The sequence below is a fragment of the Dendrobates tinctorius genome, unplaced genomic scaffold, assembly GCF_039654945.1.
Source record: "Dendrobates tinctorius isolate UK_male_01 unplaced genomic scaffold, ASM3965494v1 ptg000011l, whole genome shotgun sequence".
Taxonomy (NCBI): domain Eukaryota; kingdom Metazoa; phylum Chordata; class Amphibia; order Anura; family Dendrobatidae; genus Dendrobates; species Dendrobates tinctorius.
In genome coordinates this window covers 71850613-71874027 of record NW_027361679.1, presented here as the reverse complement: position 1 = coordinate 71874027, position 23415 = coordinate 71850613, and the positions used below count along the sequence as shown (strand labels likewise).

Genomic DNA, 23415 nt, shown 5'->3' with positions numbered 1-23415 from the left:
CCCCCACACTGTATGATGCCCCCCTCACCCTACACTGAATGATGACCCCTAAATAGCCTCCTTATAGTATAGTGCACTCCCCATAGTCCTCCATATAGTATAATGTGCTCCCTATAGCCCTCCATACAGTACAATGCACCCCATAGTTGTCAATACAGTATAGCACACTCTCCATAGGACTCCATATAGTATAATATACTCCCGAAAGGTCTCTATATAGTATAATGCCCTCCCCATATGCCACCATATATTATAATGCACTCTTCATAGGCCTCACCATAGGCCTCTATACATGTAATGCACTTCCCATAGGCCTTTATAAAGTATAATCCACTATCCATAGGCCTCTATACAGTATAATGCGCTCCCTATAGGGCTCAATATAGTATAATGTACTTCCCATAGGCCTCTATATATTATAATGCACTCCACATAGACCTCTATAGAGAATAATGCACTTCCCATAAGCCTCCATACAGTTTAATGAACTCCCCATTTAAAAAAATACAATGCTCACCTTTCCTTCTCATTCCCCCGCTACTCTGGTCTCTGCAGCGAGCGCTCTAAACACCTGCACATCTCAGCACAGCGGGCTCCATGTAATTATATCATCGCCCCCTATGCACTGAGATGTCAGACACCAAAGAAGAATGAAGGGAGAGGGAGCGTCAGCTAATGCTCCCTCGCTCAATGCTTTCAACTGAATTAGCATCCTGGATGCTGATACAGTTGGACATTGGCTGACGGGCCCCATGGCAGGTGCGTGACAGTGCAAGGAGATCGTGTCTCCCTGCTCTACTTTGTGCAATGTGAGCCGATATAGTTAAAAGTAGTGTAGGTCTGGGTGTGCTCCTCAAAGCGCAGGGCCCAAGGCAACTGCACCCTCTGCCCTCTCCCCACCCAGAAGCTCCTGGCTAAAGGAGTTAAAGTCTCTATTGTAACTATTTTAGGGCGAAATGCAAAAAAAAAAATCTGAATGCAATGCCTTATTCACTCATCTGTCTTTAAACATAAATGTGAAAAATGGTACCAGTGTCATCAATATTTTGGATCAGTGTTTCATCGGTGTATGATCCGTGTGTCCATTTTTACCATCAGGGTGTCATAAGTTTTCACAGATGAATGAATAAATAAATGGCAAAGCATTTCCTATACTTTGCAATGTTAAATACAGACAGCACATGGATGCCATTTGTGTGCTATCTGTTTCATTCAGTGACCCATAGATTCTTTTCATCTTTGATACCGCAAAAAAATAGACGCATCTCTGTGAATTTTTCCAGGCACATGGACCATGAAAAAACACTGACATATGACTAGGACCTGCGGTTATAATGGGTATTTGCTCTAGCCATGAACAGATAGAATATGTTACGTGAAATATGGATGTGTGAATGAGGTAGTTTCTTATGAAAGACCCTGCAATTATGCTGCAAGATACCAAAAGGTTGACAAAGAGCCCTCTCCCTCTGTCAAACACATAAGATGTTGCTGTCATTGTTAGTTAAATCATTGGCGACCAACCATTTTTGCCCTTGATCAATGCCTAAGGAGTAACATTATTAGCAGCTGCCAAAGCTTTGGGTTTGTTTAGCACTTGGTACCTAAATATTATACTGAAAATTTGCCATCAGAGGAAGCCCCCTCAACACCCACCCCCCAAAAAAAACTATATAGTGGTTCTTAAAGGGTTATTCTCATAATGGTGAATGGTTAAAAATACAAAATCTTTGTAAAAACTGGCAACTTTGTAATTTACTTGTTATCAAATATCCTCTGGTCTTTTAAGATTTGATTTTTATGCTCCATTGTCTACTGCTCGTTGTTTAAGATACCTCTGTGTATCAGCAGTGTCCGGTCTCCACTAGACAAGTAGTGCAGCATTTACAATCTTTTTTCTGTAGTTTGTAAGTGCTACATTGACGCTGTGAATGCAAGTGTGCCCTTCCAGTGCTGCAGAGGCAAAACTGCATCGGAGAGTTTGGGCTGGTGGTGAACAAAGCTTGTGACCTGAACTGTCAATCAATCAGAAGTGCACCCTCCCCTGGATAGCAGAAAGCTACAGAAAGCTAGAAGGCTGGGGAGTGATGCGCTCCTGAAGATCAATGATGAGAATATCCCTTTAAGAGGCTTTGTAAACATAGATCAAAGTTAGGCTTCCAACACCTGTTCCCAATTTGATTGGTAGATTGCATAAGTATTTGCAAGCCAAAAATATTAGACTATAATCATATTGTGTTTTCCCATACGTCAGTGGCTCTGTCAGGGTTTCTGTCTGAAGCTCCAAAAAACTGGATGCAGGTGGAACTTCCATCAGGGCTCCTGACTTTAATAAGGTAGAAGGAGTCACTTTGTGCTTTTTTAGGGAGTCTAAAAAGCACATTTGGCCACAGTTTTGTGCCCACATCAAGAAGGCGGACGCTGATGAAAATGAGGACAGACAGAGAACAAAGTGCCTGAATCTCATTTTTGGGGGATTCAGATAGAAGTCCCAGCAGAATTACCGACATGAGGCCAAAATGCAATATGAGCATACCCTGGGCCTAGTGAGTCCAAAACACAAATCTTTCCATAATTGTTTTCTAGATTTTACAGCCACTATTGATTTTGGGTAACAAATGCTGATGAAAAATACAGAACAAAATATGAAAGTGTGAATAAGTCTTAAGTTTGGAAGAAGACCTAGCTGTGTCTGACTAATGTATGACACCAATCATATACATCCTCTCATTCATGAGTTTTCTCATGAATGTGAATAAATGAGATGCAAAGCTATGGACTATTATAATGATATTATTGATCCATGACCACATTACTCTCTGTGCACACTATATACTTACATGTGTGTGAAAGTTAATTAAATGTTAGGTTATTTTAATTATTTTTATTTTCAAACATTTCATTTGTAGTTTTCATTCTCCTTAACTTAAAATGATATATACTGTATAATGGCTGCATCTTACCAGAGATACCACATCTTCCTATATGTCTCTCATATGTTGCATCTGCATTATTTGTTAAAACTGATGAAACTACAAATCATAACATATTTTTCTCCAGAAATATAATTAATCTACGGTCATATTTAAAAAAAAAAAAAAAAAGAGTACCATAAATATACTTACATTATAAAAAAAACATTGGAACTTCATTGTATGCTCCAGTTATAGTTATGAATATATTCTTTTATGGAGTCTGATATTTCTCATAATTTCCTATTTTCAGAAAACACCTACTGTATTGAAGCCTCAAGAAAGTGAAAGTCAAAAATTAGAAGAAAGGACACAAGAAATTTACATGAACTGGAAGGAAGCTCAAGAAGTCAAGCAAAAACTGGAAAAGGAAGACTCTGAATGGCAAGAAACCTGTATGATTTTATTTTTCTATATTATGCACTGTTCATTGAGTATAATATCTCAATATGAATTCTGAAAAAAGCTGCGAAAGAGTGATAAGTCTCAAATGTACTTCAAAAACTTATTTCTATGATGGTAAAAAGTGATTCTCCTGTTGCAGTTGCTAAGGTTAAAAATTTACGGATTTAGGGAAGTGTCTACTGCGGAACAACCCATTGATGATAAGCCTACAGAAGTGAAAAATAGAAAATGTATATGTACCTCCTGGACCATCTGCAGCACTCATCACGTGATGACCCCTACTAGGGGGACACAGTGCTGATTACAGAGGGGTGGCACTAGTCCAGGAGGAGGATATCAGTTTTTTTCTTCACTTCTTGAACCCTTTAATATGGAATTGTCCTGTAGGACACAGCCTTGTAAAATCAAAGTCAGAGAAACTCAAAACATTTTTTTGCCAAAGATCAGCTAATAAGTCCATGCTTTTTAAGGTGGATTGATTTAATGCTGGAAATTTATAAGATTGACCTAGTAGATGTACCAGCACCAGATACGGTAATACAATAACTAGACTGAGTGATGATTATGAGGAGGAAAAGTAATCCGCCCTTTACCTTTCATTAATAACTTCTTTGAGGGCTGCCATGTGACTAAATCTGATACTTATTGATCTCTGTGAGGTTAAAGTTACTTGAAAAGTCATCAGCCTCTTGTACATACGCTACGCTACATTTCAATGGGAGGATGCATGGCGCCATATTTTGCAGTACTGCACAGCACATTGTAGAATGAAATGTGTACAGCCATTACACCTTACAGTGATCACATTTGCCTTTTGTCAGTCTTGATTGGCCATGTAACTGGGATTCTAGGATTTTAAATAGTTCTTATTGAATTTATGCCTGTCAAAGATTAATACAGCAATAACAGCAATAGATTGAAAGAAAGATGTGCTGGGAACACTTCTAGAAATGACAGTCATTTCAAGGATCGGACTGGCACTCTGAGAAACAGGTCAAGGCGGGCCTCTTTGGCACAATACAATCGATTTGCTGTGTACAGGCAAGGGCAGAATCTCATCTTTCATTTATCAAACTACCCAGATTATTATTATATAGAAGCATAGGTTCATATGTGAATGAGGCTAATATTATATTTGCACATAGAAGAAAAGTGAGATCTCAAAGTCAATGGAATCCAGGGACGAGGGAACCCTTGGTATAGATGCCTGAAATTGTTCATAGCAGCTAAATTCCATATATATGAGCATACATAAAAATCCAAACTGTTCAGGAGGTACATATGACAGTATGATGAATGACATGCTATAAATTGTGAATGTGCTTTGTGTTATTTCCTGAAATACTTAGAACAATATTTAAATATATTGTAGTAATGCCAGCATAATCTCTGTATCCATGTAATCCTCTAACAAGGATGATTGCACTATAGCTAATAACCATATTCATGGGTCAGGAGCAGACATAGACTGAAGAGGGCTACTGTGCAAGAACAATCTATGGTCCCTTTGCTGTCCAATAGCTCATGAAAATGCACAATTCCGCTAGTGGTCCACTTACCTCTTGAGTGCCTGTTCTGTTACACAGGTTGCACAAATGGTAAGTTCATCCCTCCCATAGGTGTTGTTAATATTAGCCATGGGTTTGTGCTATGTCAAGAATTGAAATTCCACTTAGCAGCTAAGCTTTCCTGTATTTTCCACATATAGCATCTAATAATATCTGAAACTAGAAACAAAAATCCTAAGATGTCTGCTGTCATAAGTATTCTGTTAATGAGAACATGTGTGAAACTAGGAAGTGTATGTCTTTAGTGCTCAAATCGCATTATCTTCCTTGCCAGTCATGGCATATTGTATGCAATATTTTACAATTACACAGATAGTTCATATAATCCAACAACATACACTGTAAAATAAAATACATTCTTACTCAGAACACATTTTTATTGTTACTGTACTCTAGTGGGTGGTAATGTGAAAATGGAGTAAATGCCATTGCTGTTTTGCTTCTTTTTAGTGAAAAAGTCAAAGGAAGCTGATGAAAGGCGACGATCTATGGCTAAGCAAGCTCGAGATGATTATAAGAGATTGTCAATGCAGGCCATTGAAAGAGGGGCTGTGGCAGAAAGAGCCAAACATTTTGGTGGAGAGGTAAAACGACCCCCTCTGCCACCGAAGCCAAAATCAACTTCAAAAGTGCATAGCAATTGTGGAATAAATCGGTACACATACTATCTCTTCTTATATTATTCATGTCTTATGAACACAGATGTTCTTCAGTCGAACCTGTCACCTGTCAGCATGATTTTGCTAAGTAGTCTACAGATACTGTCAGGTTGACGCCATTACACTGATTAAAATGATACCTGGGGTGAAGAAATCCGTCTTGTGGTTCCTCATCATAGAGACAGACTGTGTGCTTCGGGGCGGCCTGTGGGCAGGTCTTTCCTTGGTTTCTCTGGCCTAGAGCAGGAAAATAAGACTCTTTCCACAGCACGGGTATATCATTAACTGAAAACTTCTAACACTGATTACACAAGAACCACAAGATGAATTTCCTCACCCCAGGTATCATTTTAATCAGTATACCAGCAGCAACATGACAATGCCTGTAGTTTACTTAGCAAAATCCTGCTGACAGGTTTGTTTTAAGGAGGATCTGTCAGCAGGTTTTTGCCACCTAATCTGAGAGCAGTATGATGTATTGGAAGAGACACTGTTGACGGTGGTTGGGTTACACAAAGCTCATAAATGTGGAGGACCACTTGATAGCAGGTTAAAAACTACTATAAGCAGATCAGCAAGTGATACATTTCTGGAATCAGGGTCTTTGCCCCTTTATTATGCTGTTTTTCCGATTATGTAGCAAAAACATGGACAGATTCCCTTTAAGTACCTTCTAGAAATAGACACTTAAAGAAAAATAACAATAATTAAATTATTTGCCTATTTTTGCAGCATAGCTAAAGGGATGCACTTTATTGTTTTTTATTCACATGTCAGGAATTACATCTCAGAGAGAATCACTGACCTAATCACAACATCAGTTTTTATACATCCAGAATTTGAAATAGTAGTATATGTAGTCATTGCATGTTATGATAAGAAAATAGTGAAGAAATGATAATGGTGTGGTCATCCTGTATAGAGCGTTCTGTAAGATAGAAAATAAGTCCCTAATTTATGCAGATGAAGCAGACTGCTATTTCCATGTATAGTAATGATGTCTCCTTCATTATCATTCAGATCGGACAGGAGACAGGGCATAAAAAGGTTAAACTCCAGCTGTACTCGTGAGAACATCATTAAATGGTTTAAAGAAGAGCAGCTTCCACTACGGGCTGGATGGAACAGCTCTGGAATCTGCATAGCGCCATGGTTTCATGGTAAGTAATGGTAGGGGTATAGTCACAGGTACCATATTTAAAACTGACATTTTTACAAGATTTTACATTATAGCGATTAGGATTATGATGAAACATGCAAGTTCATATACAATGAACTCTGCCACCTAGAACAGTTTTGCACTATATAAAAAAATACATTAAATGAGTTATCCATTTAAAAAAAAACCTCTGGACTTTCATGTCCCTTGTTGGTTTCTGGGGTCTGTGATACTCAGATTTGAGTCAGATATTTATTTTACTCGCTTATATAGCGCCAATAATTCCACAGCACTTGGGGCTCTCAAATCTAAATTCCCAATGTCTTTGGAGTGTGAAAGGAAACCCACATAAACACAGGGAGTACATACAAACTCCTTGCAGAGTTTCGTGGGATTTGAACCCAGGACCGCAACAGTGCTAACCACTGAGCCACCTGTGATGCAACATCAACGTGTGATATGCCATATAAAAGATGTGACATGCGAGTAGCGATGATATAACTATTATGGATATTTCCCCGGTCAAGAAAGGCCTTATGCATGATGTAGCTGGGCTGGGTAGTGGTTGTAATGTCTGAGGTCCTTTGAGTAAAGCTTTGAACTTTTTCCTGAAGAGCTAATATGCACTTGAGTTCCTGGTGAATTGGCTGGGTAATGGGTCATTGTAAGTTCACCACATTTGCTGTCCTCATGCTCACTGGTAGCTTTCTTAATTTTCATCCTAAATGCATAACTATTTCATGAAATAATCTATTTTGTAATATACTTTAAAAATGTCCTATTCTTCCCCAACTACACTAGCTAATTGCTTTTCTTTTTTTTTTACAACTTCATTTTTGATGATGCTTTGTTTCAGAATCCCATTGCATGCTGGGATACTCAAACAAGTCGTCATCGTGGGGAAGATGCTGCAGTCGATGCCGCAGCCCCCGCCCCATCCTTGAAATGAAACATCAGTAGTGACTACATCTGGGCAATAAAAATGAAAAAAGCATATACAGAATAGGAGGAATAGGGCTAAGCAACAGCACATGTGAAAAAGACTTGGGTATACTAATAGATCACAGGCTGAATATAAGTCAACAGTGTGATGCAGCAGCAAAAAAGGCAAATGCAATTCTAGGATGTATTAACAGAAGCATACAGTCTAGATCATGTGAAGTCATTATTTCCCTCTACTCCTCTTTGGTCAGACCTCATCTGGAATATTGTGTCCAGTTTTGGGCACCACATTTTAAAAAAGACATCAACAAACTGGAGCAAGTTCAGAAAAGAGCGACCAGAATGGTGACCGGTCTGCAAACCCTGTCTTATGAGGAAAGGTTGCAGGATTTGGGAATGTTTAGTTTGCAAAAGAGAAGACTGAGAGGAGACTTAATAGCTGTCTACAAATATCTAAAGGGCTGTCACATTGTAGAAGGATCAACTTTATTCTCATTTGCACAAGGAAAGACTAGAAGCAATGGGATGAAACTGAATGGGAGGAGACACAGATTAGATATTAGAAAAAACTTTTTGACAGTTAGAGTGATCAATGAGTGGAACAAGCTGCCACGATAAGTGATGAGTTCTCCTTCAATGGAAGTCTTCAAACAGAGCCTGGACAGACATCTGACTGGGATGATTTAGCGAATCCTGCTTTGAGCAGGGGGTTGGACCAGATGGCCCAGGAGGTCCCTTCCAACTCTACGATTCTATGATTCTATGATTCTATGATTCTCTTCAGGGGTTGAGCTAGTCTCTGTTCTGTCACTGAGCTTTGTGCACAATGACAATGCGCTCTCCTGATGGTTCAGATCAGTAGTAATGAGCCAACAACAGAGCACACTGTCAGTGCACGTTGCAAGAATTCATGGTGTGCAGTAATTAGCGTCGCCCCACATTGATGTCATTTGCGGAGGGCGACGATTGTCTCTGCACACCAAGTATTCGTCTTCCACACGGACTGGTAATGACAGAATAATATTAATACTGATTATTATTATTAAAAATCAACCATACAATGATCGTGACGTGAGGTATCAGTATGTCCAGTACAGGGAGTTCCAGATATTCACAAGTGATGTCTCCAATTGAAATAATTTATTTTCTCATTTCTTTTTCACGCAGCGCTGACCTCTATAGCTTTTTCCAGCAAAGACTTATCTCTGCAAAATGTAACACAGATGTACAGTGGGTACAGAAAGTATTCAGACCCCTTTAAATTTTTCACTCTATGTTTCATTGCAGCCATTTCGTAAATTCAAAAAAGTTCATTTTTTTCTTATTAATGAACACTCCGTACCCCATCTTGACTGAAAAAAACCAGAAATGCAGAAATTTTTGCAAATGTATTAAAAATGAAAATCTGAAATATCACATGGTCAGTGGTCATAAATATTCAGACCCTTTGCTCAGTATTGAGTAGAAGCACCCTTATGAGCTAGTACAGCCATGAGTCTTCTTGGGAATAATGCAACAAGTTTTTCACACCTGGATTTGGGGATCCTCTGCCATTCCTCCTTTCAGATCCTCTTCAGTTCCACCAGGTTGGATGGTGAATGTTGGTGGACAGCTATTTTCAGGTCTCTTCAGACATGCTCAATTGGGTTTAGGTCAGGGCTCTGGCTGGGCCAGTCAAGAATGGTCATATAGTTATTCTGAAGCCACTCCTTTGTTATTTTAGCTGTTAAGGTCATTGTCTTGTTGGAAGGTGAACCTTCGACCAAATCTGAGGTCCAGAGCACTGTGGAAGAATAGGATATCTCTGTTCTTGGCCACCTGTTCCTGCACCTGAAAAACACCCCATAGCATGATGCTGCCACCACCATGTTTCACTGTTAGGTGTCACATGGACCCGTCCTGTGTGACACGGCCCGCAGGCCGGTAACTAAGACAACAAGACATGGCATGTGTAACTGTCCTGTGTGACACGACCCGCAGGCCGGTAACTAAAACAACAAGACAAGGGGAAGGGAAACAGTTACAACGGTGGGCCCTGCGATAGGGAACGGGGACGTGGAGACCTCCTGCACTCCCCTGAGTCAGTGTCCCTCACACTCCTAACGTTCCCTAGGCCGGTTCTGCAGCGGGCGCCGATCAGGATACCTGTCACCCTAGCACACCCTACACCTATCCCTTGCTAGGGAGCTGGGTGGTGCAGGCACTGGCCCCACCGCTGTACTAATACACACCAGGGAAAAATACAAACAGGGAAACACCACTTAGCTTTGCTCTGTTGCTTTTGCTCCCAGCAACAGAGTCCACCACCAGAATGCAGCTTTCCTCCTGAATAGCTGCCACCAAGCTCTGTCAGAGCTGCAAGGAAATCCCCTCTGACTCCTTCCACACCAGGACTCTAACTGTGCTGCAAGGAACTCTCTCTAGCTCCTTTCTCCATCAAGGATGGTTGGAAATGACCACTATCACCAACACTGATTGCAACACCTGACACTCTTTTATAGCAGAGCCAGAGCAATCACACCTGCTATAATCACGTGCACTAAACTAAAGTAACCAATGTGCAATGACCCTAATGGCCACCGGGGGCAAAACTAGAACTGAAACCAACACAGTGCAATGACCCTAATGGCCACCAGGGGCAAAACTATCTTTAAGCACACAGCTTAAGGAAAAAAAAGGTTACTAGTGCTTTTTATCTGTCATGATCCAGCATGGATCAAGACATTAGGATTGTGTTGGGCAGGTGATGAGCAGTGCCTGGTTTTCTCCACACATACTGCTTAGAATTATCACCAAAAATTTCTATCTTCATCTCATCAGGCCAGAGAATCTTATTTCTCATAGTCTGGGAGTCCTTCATGTGTTTTTTTAGCAAACTCTATGCGAGCTTTCATATGTCTGGCACTGAGGAGAGGCTTCCGTTGGATCACTCTGTCATAAAAGCCTGACTGGTGGAGGGCTGCAGTGATAGTTGACTTTGTGGAACTTTCTCCCATCTCCTCATCTTCACCCGCCTCTGCTCCCTATCTAGCCTCTCTAACTCACCTCTTCCTCTCTCTGACCACAACCTACTTACATTCTCTTCCCTCTCCTCCTCAGGTCCACAATCCCCACCTCAAAAACTCGCACACCCTCGCAGAAATCTTCAACACCTCGATCTACACTCACTGTCTGAATCCCTCCTCCCTCTTACAGACATAAATTCCCTACACAATGCGGATGCCGCTGCCGCTCTATATAACACCACAATAGCTGTAGCTTTGGAATCAGTTGCCCCTCTCAAACATACCAAAACTCGCAAAATCAACAGACAGCCCTGACACACCAGTCTGACCAAAGAACTGAGGCGGGCTTCCAGGGCTGCTGAGCGGAGATGGAAAAAATCCCACTCCAATGAGGACTTCATCACATTCAAACAGTCCCTCACTACTTTCAAGGCCACACTCGCTGCAGCAAAACAAACCTACTTCTCATCACTCATATCCTCCCTGTCTCACAACCCTAAACAGTTATTCAACACCTTCAATTCTCTCCTCCGCCCCCCAGCACCTCCTCCCTCTCCACTCATCTCAGCTGAAGACTTTGCCTCATTTTTCAAGGAGAAGATTGATAACATCAGAGACAGTTTTGGTCAACAACCCCCAGTGCCCTTCCTCCTAGCTGCCCTGCCCTCCTCCCCGAAAACCAACTTCTCCACCATTACAGAAGATCAACTCTCCACTCTACTCTCAAGATCACATCTCACTACCTGTGCACTTGACCCGATCCCATCCCACATCATCCCAAACCTCACCACAGTCTTCATCCCAACCCTCACCCATCTCTTCAACCTATCACTAACAACTGGTGTTTTCCCCTCAAGCTTTAAACATGCCTCAATCACACCTATCCTCAAAAAACCCTCTCTTGACCCATCCTCTGTATCTAGCTATCGCCCTATATCACTTCTCCCCTATGCCTCAAAACTACTGGAACAACATGTCCATCTTGAACTATCATCCCACCTCTCTTCTTGCTCCCTCCTTGACCACTTGCAGTCCGGCTTCCGGCCACACCACTCCAGTGAAACTGCCCTAACTAAGGTCACCAATGACCTACTAGCCTCCAAGGCCAAGCGACACTACTCTGTCCTCCTCCTCCTGGACCTGTCCTCTGCCTTTGACACAGTGGACCATTCCCTATTACTACAGACCCTCTCATCTCTTGGTATCATAGACTTGGCCCTATCTTGGATTGCATCATACCTAGCAGACCGGACATTCAGCGTCTCCCATTCGCACACCACCTCCTCACCGCACCCCCTATCCATCGGAGTCCCGCAAGGTTCAGTCCTAGGGCACCTGGTCTTCTCCGTTTACAGCTCATAGAATCTCATGGCTTTCAGTATCATCTCTACGCTGATGACACACAGATCTACATCTCTGGACCGGATATCACCTCCCTACTAAACAGAATCCCTCAATGTCTGTCTGCTATTTCATCCTTCTTCTCCTCTAGATTTCTAAAACTTAATATGGAAAAAACAGAATTAATCATCTTTCACCCATCTCACGTGACCCCCCCAACAGACCTATCCAATAAAGTAAACGGCTGCCCACTCTCTCCAGTCCCACAAGCTCTCTGCCTCGGGGTTATCCTTGACACTGATCTCTCCTTCAAACCACATATCCAAGCCCTTTCCGCTTCCTGCTGACTTCAACTCAAAATATTTCACAGATCTGTACATTCCTCAACCAAGAATCTGCAAAAACCCTAGTCCATGCCCTCATCATCTCCCACCTTGACACTACTGCAACCTCCTGCTCTGTGGCCTCCCCTCTAACACTCTTGCACTCCACCAATGTATTCTTAACTCTGCTGCCCAACTAATCCACCTGTCCCCCCACTATTTCCCTGCCTCTCCCCTCTGTCAATCCCTGCACTGGCTCCCCATTACCCAAAGACTCCAGTTCAAAACGCTAACCATGACATACAAAGCCATCCACAACCCGAGTCCTCCGTACATCTGTGACCTAGTCTCCCGGTACTTAGGCTAGTTTCACACTTGCTTTTTTTTGCAGCGCATTTTTCCCGCAAAAAAACGCATTGAAAAAACGCATACAAAAGCATACAACTGCTGCGTTTTTTTCAAGCATTTTTATGAGCATGCATGAAAAAAACGCAGCGTTTTTATGCGTTTGTATGCGTTTTTAGTGCGTTTTTACCGCGTTTGCGTTTTTTTCCAACATTTTTAGGTGGCCCCTCACACTACCCAAACCATGACTTTACTAACCCTAACCCTGACCCTAACCCTAACCCTAACCCTGACCCTAACCCTAACCCTAACCCTGACCCTAACCCTTAACCAAATCATACTTAACCCTAACCCAAACCCTAAACCCTAACTAACCCTAACCCTAACCCTGACCCTAACCCTAACCCTAACCCTGACCCTAACCCTAACCCTGACCCTAACCCTTAACAAAACCATACTTAACCCTAACCCTGACCCTAACCCTAACCCTAACCCTAACCCTGACCCTAACCCTTAACCAAACCATACTTAACCCTAATCCTGACCCTAACCCTGACCCTAACCCTAACCCTAACCCTAACCCTGACCCTAACCCTTAACAAAACCATACTTAACCCTAATCCTGACCCTAACCCTGACCCTAACCCTTAACAAAACCATACTTAACCCTAACCCTGACCCTAACCCTGACCCTGACCCTATCCCTAACCCTAACCCTGACCCTAACCCTAACCCTAACCCTGACCCTAACCCTTAACCAAACCATACTTAACCCTAATCCTGACCCTAACCCTGACCCTAATCCTTAACAAAACCATACTTAACCCTAACCCTGACCCTAACCCTAACCCTGACCCTAACCCTAACCCTGACCCTAACCCTAACCCTAACCCTGACCCTAACCCTTAACAAAACCATACTTAACCCTAATCCTGACCCTAACCCTGACCCTAACCCTTAACCAAACCATACTTAACCCTAACCCTGACCCAAACCCCAACCCTAACCCTGACCCTAACCCTAACCCTAAACCCCCTTAACTAACCCTGACTCTAACCCAAACCCCTAAATTCCATGGTTAAAAAAAAAAACGCATATGCAAAAAAACGCATACATGAGCATGCCAGTGCGCACATATGCGCATCCATAGGCTATAATGGCCATTTTTAGCGCAAAACGTGCGCATATGTGCGCATGCGCTTTTTTGCAGGGCCAAAAAATGCAACATGCTGCGTCTGGAAAATACAAACGCACACCCCAAAAAAACGCAGCGCATGAAAATCACATACATGCGCTTACAAGCGCGCAGGTATGCGCACCCATGTTAAATATAGGGGAAAAAACGCATGCGCACATATGCGTTTTTTTCCAGCGCTAAAAAACGCAAATGTGAAACCAGCCTTACCTGCATGAAACCTCCGATCCTCACAAGATCTCCTTCGGTACTCCCCTCTCATCTCCTCTTCCCACAATCGCATACAAGATTTCTCCCGCGCATCCCCTCTACTCTGGAACTCTCTACCACAACATATCAGACTCTCGCCTACCATGGAAACCTTCAAAAAGAACTTGAAGACCTACCTCTTCCAACAAGCCTACAACTTGCAGTAACCACCGATCCACCAAACTGCTGCACGACCAGCTCTACCCTCGTCTACTGTATCCTCACCCATCCCGTTGTAGATTGTGAGCCCTCGCGGGCAGGGTCCTCTCTCATCCTATACCAGTCGTGACTTGTATTGTTTAAGATTACTGTACTTGTATGTATTATGTATACCCCTCCTCACATGTAAAGCGCCATGGAATAAATGGCGCTGTAATAATAAATAATAATAATAATCTCCCTACTGCATCTGTGGAGCTCAGCCACAGTGATCTTGGGGTTCTTCTTTACCTCTCTCACCAAGGCTCTTCTCCCACAATTGCTCGATTTGGCTGGATGGCCAGGTCTAGGAAGACTTCTGGTGGTCCCAAACTTCTTCCATTTAAGGATTATGGAGGCCACTTTGCTCTTAGGTACCTTGAGTACTGCATAAATTCTTTTGTATCCTTGGCCAGATCTGTGCCTTTCCACAATTCTGTCTCTGAGCTCCTTGGCCAGTTCCTTTGACCTCATGATTCTCATTTGGTCTGACATGCACTTTGAGCTGTGAGGTCTTATATAGACAGGTGTGTGTCTTAACAAATCAAGTGCTATCAGTTTAATTAAACACAGCTGGTCTCCAATGAAGGAGTAGAACCATCTCAAGGAGGGTCACAAGGAAATGGACAGCATGTGACTTAAATATGAGTGTCTGAGCAAAGGGTCTGAATACTTATGACCATGTGACATTTCAGTTTTTCTTTAATACATTTGCAAAAATTTCTACATTTCTGTTTTTTTCAGTCAAGATGGGGTGCAGAGTGTACATTTATTAATGAGAAAAAAAATTAACTTTTTTGAATTTACCCAATGGCTGAAATGAAAAAAGAGTGAAAAAAATACTTTCCATACCCACTGTATATGACTGATCACTTAAGACCCCCATATACATTGGACAAATGTCGGCTGAACCATCCATATCGATGGGTTTGGCCCAATAATGTGTATGGCGGCGCTGGTCGACTGATGAGTGGGAGAGAAGTTGATCCGCATTTCCAATTTTGGACTGCCAATCACATTGTTCTCCCTGAGGTAAGCCGCCAGCAGATGTATCTGTCAGTCTGTCAGTCAGTGGCTTACTCATAGAGAACACAGGAGCACTTGGTCAAACACTCCTGTGTATGGGAGAGTCTGCTGAGAGATTTGTTAGCTGAACAATCGGTTGAAGCATCATTCGGCCGACAAACATGTAATGTGTATGGCCAGCCTTCACACATTTTGCCCCACTTCTAAAATAACATTACCTGCCTTTTCTCCCACAGTAACAGTATCCCCAAAAATTAAAATACAATGCCACAGTGCAGTGATATCCTTCTATGGTCCCTCATACAATAGATTTGTGCTTAAAATGAACCTCTTAGGAGGATTTTTCTCAGTAAACTACAAACACTGTCAGGTTGGCACTGTTATACTGATTAAAATGATACATTGGTTGATGAAATCCGTCTTGTGGTTGCAGTTTAATCTGTATTTGTAGTTTTTTCAGTTATGAGATTATCGTGCTTCAGGACGGGCCTGTGGGCAGTGCTTTATGTGTTTCTCTGCAAAAATAGTCATCTGTATTGGCTGATGACAGGTCACTGTTCCTTCAATGACCTGCCCCCTATTTTATGTACTGCATATACTATTCTTGGTTAGGATTTTTTTTTTAACTTACGGTAATCAAAATAGCAGTGGTGGTGGCGAATGTGCTGTAGCATGTATCGTATATGTATCGCTTTATGCCTATACTATTGCAGGGTAAAAAAAAAATTAAGTTCAATAAAAGTGGCAGCAGCACCTAAGCAGTAGCAACTAATGTTACTGCGCAAGCGACGACACCATTTTATAAAAATAAATTGGCTCCACCAAAATGGCGCCATCGCTTGTGCAGTAGCATCTATTGGAATGCAATTTTTTTGGTATTTATTTAATTAATTTAAAAAAACATTGTAGGGACCCTGTATTTTTGATAATTAGCCAAGCTAAAGCTGATAGCTGAGGGATTCAGCCTGCAGCTGTCTGCTTTATCTTTGCTGGTTATCAAAAAAGGGGGGAGGGACAATTAATTATTTTTTAAATACACTGGAGCTGAAACAACTGCAGGGTGTCGCACGGCACTCTGCGAGACCCAGCTGCAGGGAACTGAGGTGAAGTTAGTAAGATTAAGTGCTGAAATTACAAGCTCAATAGAAATAAGCTTGTGAGAACTGTGGGTGTTCAGCCACCTCTTATAAACTACAATAGTGGCTGGTATCCTATGCAGCAACCTGTAAACAATACAAACAGAAACAGCCCAGAACAGTGGCATGGTAAAAGTTGTAATAAGAGACAAATTGGAAAGTTGTTGTCTTTACAAGGACTTAAGCCCCTGGCTTTTAATATGATCCATCAGGATTGCAACAATGGCATCAAAAACACCAGAAAATCATAACACGTGTAAACAATACGTCCTATGTAATGAGAAATTCTACTTATATGACTAAGTGACGAATTAGACATTCTCTAAAGTGACAGTGACAGGCAGCAAATTCTTGTTAGATGAGTCATATAACTGGCCATTATGAATTGGAATATTATGTGTATTAGTGGCGTACTCCAAATGCAAAAGTGACCAAAAAATAGTTTAGAATGGGCCTCGTATATGAAAAAGTTGTAAGCAATCAAATTAGGGTGCTTTCACACCAGGTTTTTACCCATGTTCGTTGGTCCCATGGGGACTTACATTTGGATCCTCCTCAAAATGGGATTTGTAGTATGCACCGACCGGGCAATAGACTATAATGATGCCAACAGAGTCAACGTGTGTTCTGCCGTGCATCATTTTCGGGCATAAACGCCTACTGGAGGTGGACACCCAGACACAGTCTTGCTACACCTGAGTGACGTCCTCCAGTAGGTGCTCTATAATTTTACAGTGCATGTCAATAGGAAGCCTCAAAAGACGCCACAACATATTTATGCACGTTCTGACTTTTCTGCTTCAAAAACCACTAGTAGTTTCTGCTTGTTGAATGGAGCTAAAAAATTTCTGTAAAATGCCAGTAAAAAAGTCACCCCAAAAACTGTGGAAAACCAAAAAAAGTGTCAAAAAAGTGCAAATGACAAATAAATGCTAATAAATACTTCTGGAAAATAAATGCCAGCGTTTCCAAAAGTAAACCAGAAAAATTGCGGTCACTGGGGAGCGCTAGGAGAGCGGTCTAATGGGGTAAATTGTAGAGCGGAGGTCCACCGCAGCTCCAGTCATATACCTCCAAAGGAGGATAGGTACAATAGTGGAATAAAATAAATGGTCAGAGGAGCGCTAGGAACACCAGGACAAGGTTATTTTTTCTTTAGCCCACAACGCTTTTTGAAGGTAATCCCGTCTTTATCAGGTGGCAGTTTCCAGAAGTATCTTCTTCTTTGGAAACTTCACCCACCTATCCTTATATGGGCACTGTATAGAAGTATTATTTGTCAGTAATGGATATTTTTGAGCACTATATGCCAGCATTATATAGATATTAGAAAAGTCAGGTTGCGGTTTTTCTGTCTTACTTCCTTTTAAATGACCCAGCTGTGAAGTATGGACATTTTGATAAATGTGATGAAAATTCTGTTCTGTAACATGGTCATATACTATATGTTCAGAACAATATTAGAAATATTAAAAGCTTAATTCAATATGTATTACCTGGATAATGTCAGAAGTTTAAAAGAACTTTGCTGTGGATCACCCGTGAGTCAGTCAATCTCACATTAAGTGCCGCATGAATGTCCTAAATATGATTACACAACGCCATGTGCTTCACGCTTTCTGTCTAATCACATGGCTTACATGCAGCCAGCTCCTCTCCAAGGATGTACATGGGAGTCATAGGGGACCCATTACAACTCCCAAAATGGGCCAAGTGAGAGCTCTGCCTAATGTGTCCCATAAATGTCCAAGCTTAATTGTTTGTACATAATTCTATGAAGAGCTAATTACACATATTAAAGGGTATGCTTCACAATAAAATAAGGCATATTCACCAGCTTCAACCTGTGAAAACATCCCATTCTTTAGTCACCTGACAGGTCTAAGCATTTACAGTAGATGAGCTAAGAACAGTGCATCATCGCTTCCTGTTCCAGATCAGTCCACCAGAACAGCGAGTGCTGGATCTACAAGTTTTGAGGTTCTGAGACTCATTTTATTGTTTTAAAACCATCCCTGCCATTTAAAAGATTTTTTTACTAGAAGTTAGATAACTCCGTTAAGCACAATGGGATTTGTGTAAGTCTGTGAGCCTCTCCTAGTGGTGGCTGCAGGTAATTATTAAGACACCGTCATAGCAAGCAGAGCTAGAAATGGCCTTCTAGGTCCCTCTCACACCACTGACTGCAGAATTGTGGCATTCTCTGACTCATCGATATTTAGCAAAGTCTTTTACAATGTTGAGCAGCATTACTGAAACATTCTAAGCATAGTCAAAGTACAGAACGTGTAAGAGTCTATGATTTAGTGTTGCATTTTTCCCATAAATTGCACTTTATAGTTTTATAATGGTAAAAGCAAACAAAAACCAAGTGTTAATTCTCCAATTAACTGTCAACAGGTATCATATCTAGACTTGAATCCGAGGACATGTTAAAGAACCAAGTACCAGGAAGTTTTCTGCTTCGAGTTAGTGAAAAAATCCAAGGGTATGTCCTCTCCTACCGTTCTGAAGACGGATACATGCACTTTATGATAGATGCTTCTGGAACATCGTATAGCTTTTTGGGAGTAGATCAGCTTCAGCATGCTACTCTGGCTGACCTTGTTGACTACCACAAAGTAAGTAAATAGTACTACTGTTGACCTATCCCAATGTAAACGATTGGCCTAAAAAATGTTCCACTTTTCTGCAAATATAAATATAATACATTCTACATACCTCCCAACTATGAAATTATAAGAAAGAGAGAAACACAATGTGGCATGCATATCGAGCTGTGCCAATTTTTATTTCACACTTGGCTTGTACTCTAATATTGCCCAGTCTTTTATATGTGCTGTGACGTAGCGATCACTAGCGGGTTGGGGTGTACTTGCTTGGCAGCGATATAACATACAGGAGGACTCAGTTTTTCTTAAAAATTCACCTGGGTTTATTGCTCCATATCCCCAGCAGCACAAACACAGAGTAAGTCAGCCTTTAGATCCGGCAAAACAAAATAACAATGTCCATAAAGAGGGCTTTGCTCCCCCAGACCTGTGGGCACACAGGCTGTGACATATCCAGCACGCAGGCTCTATAGCCTAAACAGTCTTTCACTGACCTTGGTCAGCATAACACGGACTCCTCTCCATTACCTGTTAGCATCGGCCCCTCAGGTTCCTGAATTCCTCTTGTCCTCAGAGGTATCCAATAAACACAGTCTCTTTCTGACCCCGGTCAGCACAACACGGATCCCTGTCCATTACCTGTTTGTGTCAGCCACACAGGTTCCCGGACACCTCTTATCTTCAGAGATATCCCACAATGTCTCTCACTGAAAATGGTCAGTATCACTCACAGTTTCCGACCGTCCATTCCAGAGGTGTCCCACAGGCTTCCTTCCTCTGGCTCAGCCTAGCCAGCACTCAGTGGCGTAGCAACTGTTTGTGGCGCCCGGGGCGGTCGAAAAATTTGCCGCCCCTTTGGTCGTTGATAATTCGGAAGCATCCGAAGAGCCCACACTACACTCAAAGATCTAATTTTTAGTCTGCTACTAACTCTGCTATTATTTCTAAATTTCTAGACTTTCAACTTCTTGCAGTTCTCTATATATATGTATGTATTAGCTTGATGATGCTGGATGAAGACCTAATGGCTTTTTTTAATAATAATTTTTAATAATGTGACAGAAAAAAACCCAGAAAGTACAAATTATTTTGGCGGACAGGGGGCGGACACTGACAGCTTGGGGTCCCTGTGCAAGAAATGTGTCCGGGCCCCCCTCCTTTTATGGCGTCAAAGCTACGTGTGTGTGTGTATATATATATATAGATAGATAGATAGATAGATTATTGATATTATATAGCCACACACACACATACAGGTATATATTACATAGTCTCCTTTATTATGTATATTGCTGTCCCATACACAGTGCCTTCTCTTGTTATGTACAGTTCTGTCCCTTACATATTGGATTATATAGAGCCCTGTTTTTTATTACATACCGTCCTGTCTTGTTAGCTGTATAATGCAATGATGGCTGATGGAGCATGGGAAAGCTTCCTTTCTAATGGAGGAGCTGATGGACTGGTCGTCTGGTCACCGGCTCCTCGATCAGCTGTCATTTTATATCTAACAAGAGAGGGGACCATGTAATAAAAGAGGGCGCTGTGAATAACAAAAATAACAAAAATACACTATGTAAGAGACAGCACTATACATAACAGCAGAGGAAGCTATATAATAAGGGACGGCACCATATATAACTAGAGAGGATGGTAGGTAATAAGGGGCGGTGTTATACATAATAAAAGCGGAAACTATGTAACTAAGGATGGTGTTATACAGAATTAGTGAGTACACTATATACTAAGGGACTGTGTTAGACATAATAAACGATAATGTCTTCCTCCACCTCCCCCTGTTCCTAAGGCCATTATAAGTCCCCCTTCCTCCCATCCCAATCCCCCACACCCCTCATTGTCCTCCTCCCCTCGCATCCCATTATTGTCCTCTCCCCCACCTCCATCATTTTCTTCTCCACCACTATCTTTGCTTTCTCCCCCACCACTCCCATCATTGCCCATTCCACCACCTCCATCATTTCCTCCTCCTCCACCACCCCCATTTATTGCCCTTTCCACCACCACCATCATTGCATTCTCACCCACCACCCCATCATTGCCCTCTCGACCATCACCCCATCATTGTCTTCTCCCCATCACTGCCTTCTCCATCACCCCATCACTGTGCCTTCTCCCCATCACTCCCATCATTGCCTGCTCCATCACCCCATCACTCCCATCATTGTCTGCTCCATCACCCCATCATTGCCTGCTTCATCACCCCCATCATTGCCTGCTCCATCACCCCATCACTGCCTTCTCCATCACCCCATCACTGCCTGCTTCATCACCCCATCACTCCCATCATTGTCTGCTCCATCACCCCATCACTGCCTGCTCCATCACTCCCATAATTGTCTGCTCCATCACCCCCATCATTGCCTGCTCCATCACCCCCATCACTCCCCTCATTGCCTGCTCCATCACCCCATCATTGCCTGCTCCATCACCCCCATCATTGCCTGCTCCATCACCCTATCACTGCCTTCTCCATCACCCCATCACTGCCTGCTCCATCACCCCCATCACTCCCCTCATTGCCTGCTCCATCACCCCATCATTGCCTGCTCCATCACCCCCATCATTGCCTGCTCCATCACCATCACTCCCCTCATTGCCTGCTTCATCACCCCATCATTGCCTGCTCCATCACCCCATCACTGCCTGCTCCATCACCCCCATCACTCCCCTCATTGCCTGCTCCATCACCCCATCACTGCCTGCTCCATCACCCCCATCATTGTCTGCTCCATCACCCCATAATTGCCTGCTCCATCACCCCATCATTGTCTGCTCCATCACTCCCCTCATTGCCTGCTCCATCACCCCATCATTGCCTGCTCCATCACCCCATCATTGCCTGCTCCATCACCCCCATCATTGCCTGCTCCATCACTGCCTGCTCCATCACCCCATCATTGCCTGCTCCATCACCCCCATCATTGCCTGCTCCATCACCCTATCACTGCCTTCTCCATCACCCCATCACTGCCTGCTCCATCACCCCCATCACTCCCCTCATTGCCTGCTCCATCACCCCATCATTGCCTGCTCCATCACCCCCATCATTGCCTGCTCCATCACTGCCTGCTCCATCACCCCATCATTGCCAGCTCCATCACCCCATCATTGCCTGCTCCATCACCCCATCATTGCCTGCTCCATCACCCCATCATTGCCTGCTCCATCACCCCCATCATTGCCTGCTCCATCACTGCCTGCTCCATCACCCCATCATTGCCAGCTCCATCACCCCATCATTGCCTGCTCCATCACCCCATCATTGTCTGCTCCATCACCCCATCATTGCCTGCTCCATCACCCCATCATTGCCTGCTCCATCACCCCATCATTGTCTGCTCCATCACCCCATCATTGCCTGCTCCATCACCCCCATCATTGCCTGCTCCATCACTGCCTGCTCCATCACCCCATCATTGCCTGCTCCATCACCCCCATCATTGCCTGCTCCATCACCCTATCACTGCCTTCTTCATCACCCCATCACTGCCTGCTCCATCACCCCATCACTCCCCTCATTGCCTGCTCCATCACCCCATCATTGTCTGCTCCATCACCCCATCATTGCCTGCTCCATCACCCCATCATTGCCTGCTCCATCACCCCATCATTGCCTGCTCCATCACCCCATCATTGCCTGCTCCATCACCCCATCATTGTCTGCTCCATCACCCCATCATTGCCTGCTCCATCACCCCATCATTGCCTGCTCCATCACCCCATCATTGTCTGCTCCATCACCCCATCATTGCCTTCTAGACCATCACTCCCATCATTGCCTGCTCCATCATACACACAGACACACACACACATAGACATACATACATACATACACACAAGACACCACCTCTCTCCTCTCACCTGTCCGCAGCATCGCCCGCGCTTCCTCCCTCACACAGCAGCGGCCGCTGAATGATGACGTCACTCAGCGGCGCTCCTCTGTGTGAAACAGGAAGCGCGGCCTCCGGGCAGGAAGCAGGACGGACCATTGCAGCTCCGCTCCTGCTATTCACTCTTGCAGGCAGCGGAGCTGCCGTGATCGCATCGCTCCCTGCCCGCCGCTGCACTGCACTGCAGGGTGGAATTGCTGCTGCCGCGCCGCCCCCACACACATGCCGCCTGGGGCGGACCGCCCCCCCCGCCCCCCCCACGCTACGCCAGTGCCAGCACTGCAACATGTGCTCAAACACACAGGCTCCATTAAGTAGCCTTAAGCATACCCACAGTTGAGGTAACATCACATGCACTGGTCAAGTGAT

General features: G+C 43.3%; 1 protein-coding gene across 2 annotated transcripts in view; it reads left to right on the top strand.

The window, feature by feature from the left end:
* Positions 1-23415, top strand: part of SH2D4A (SH2 domain containing 4A) — a 151733-nt gene that overhangs the window by 116530 nt on the left and 11788 nt on the right. The window contains exons 6-9 of one of the 2 annotated variants that reach the window (XM_073543255.1): positions 3226-3367; positions 5396-5600; positions 6625-6764; positions 18924-19144. In XM_073543255.1, coding sequence (XP_073399356.1) covers positions 3226-3367; positions 5396-5600; positions 6625-6764; positions 18924-19144 — 708 coding nt within the window. Of the gene's footprint in view, positions 1-3225; positions 3368-5395; positions 5601-6624; positions 6765-18923; positions 19172-23415 lie in introns of those variants that run through there. The other variant, XM_073543245.1, reaches the window with a different exon arrangement.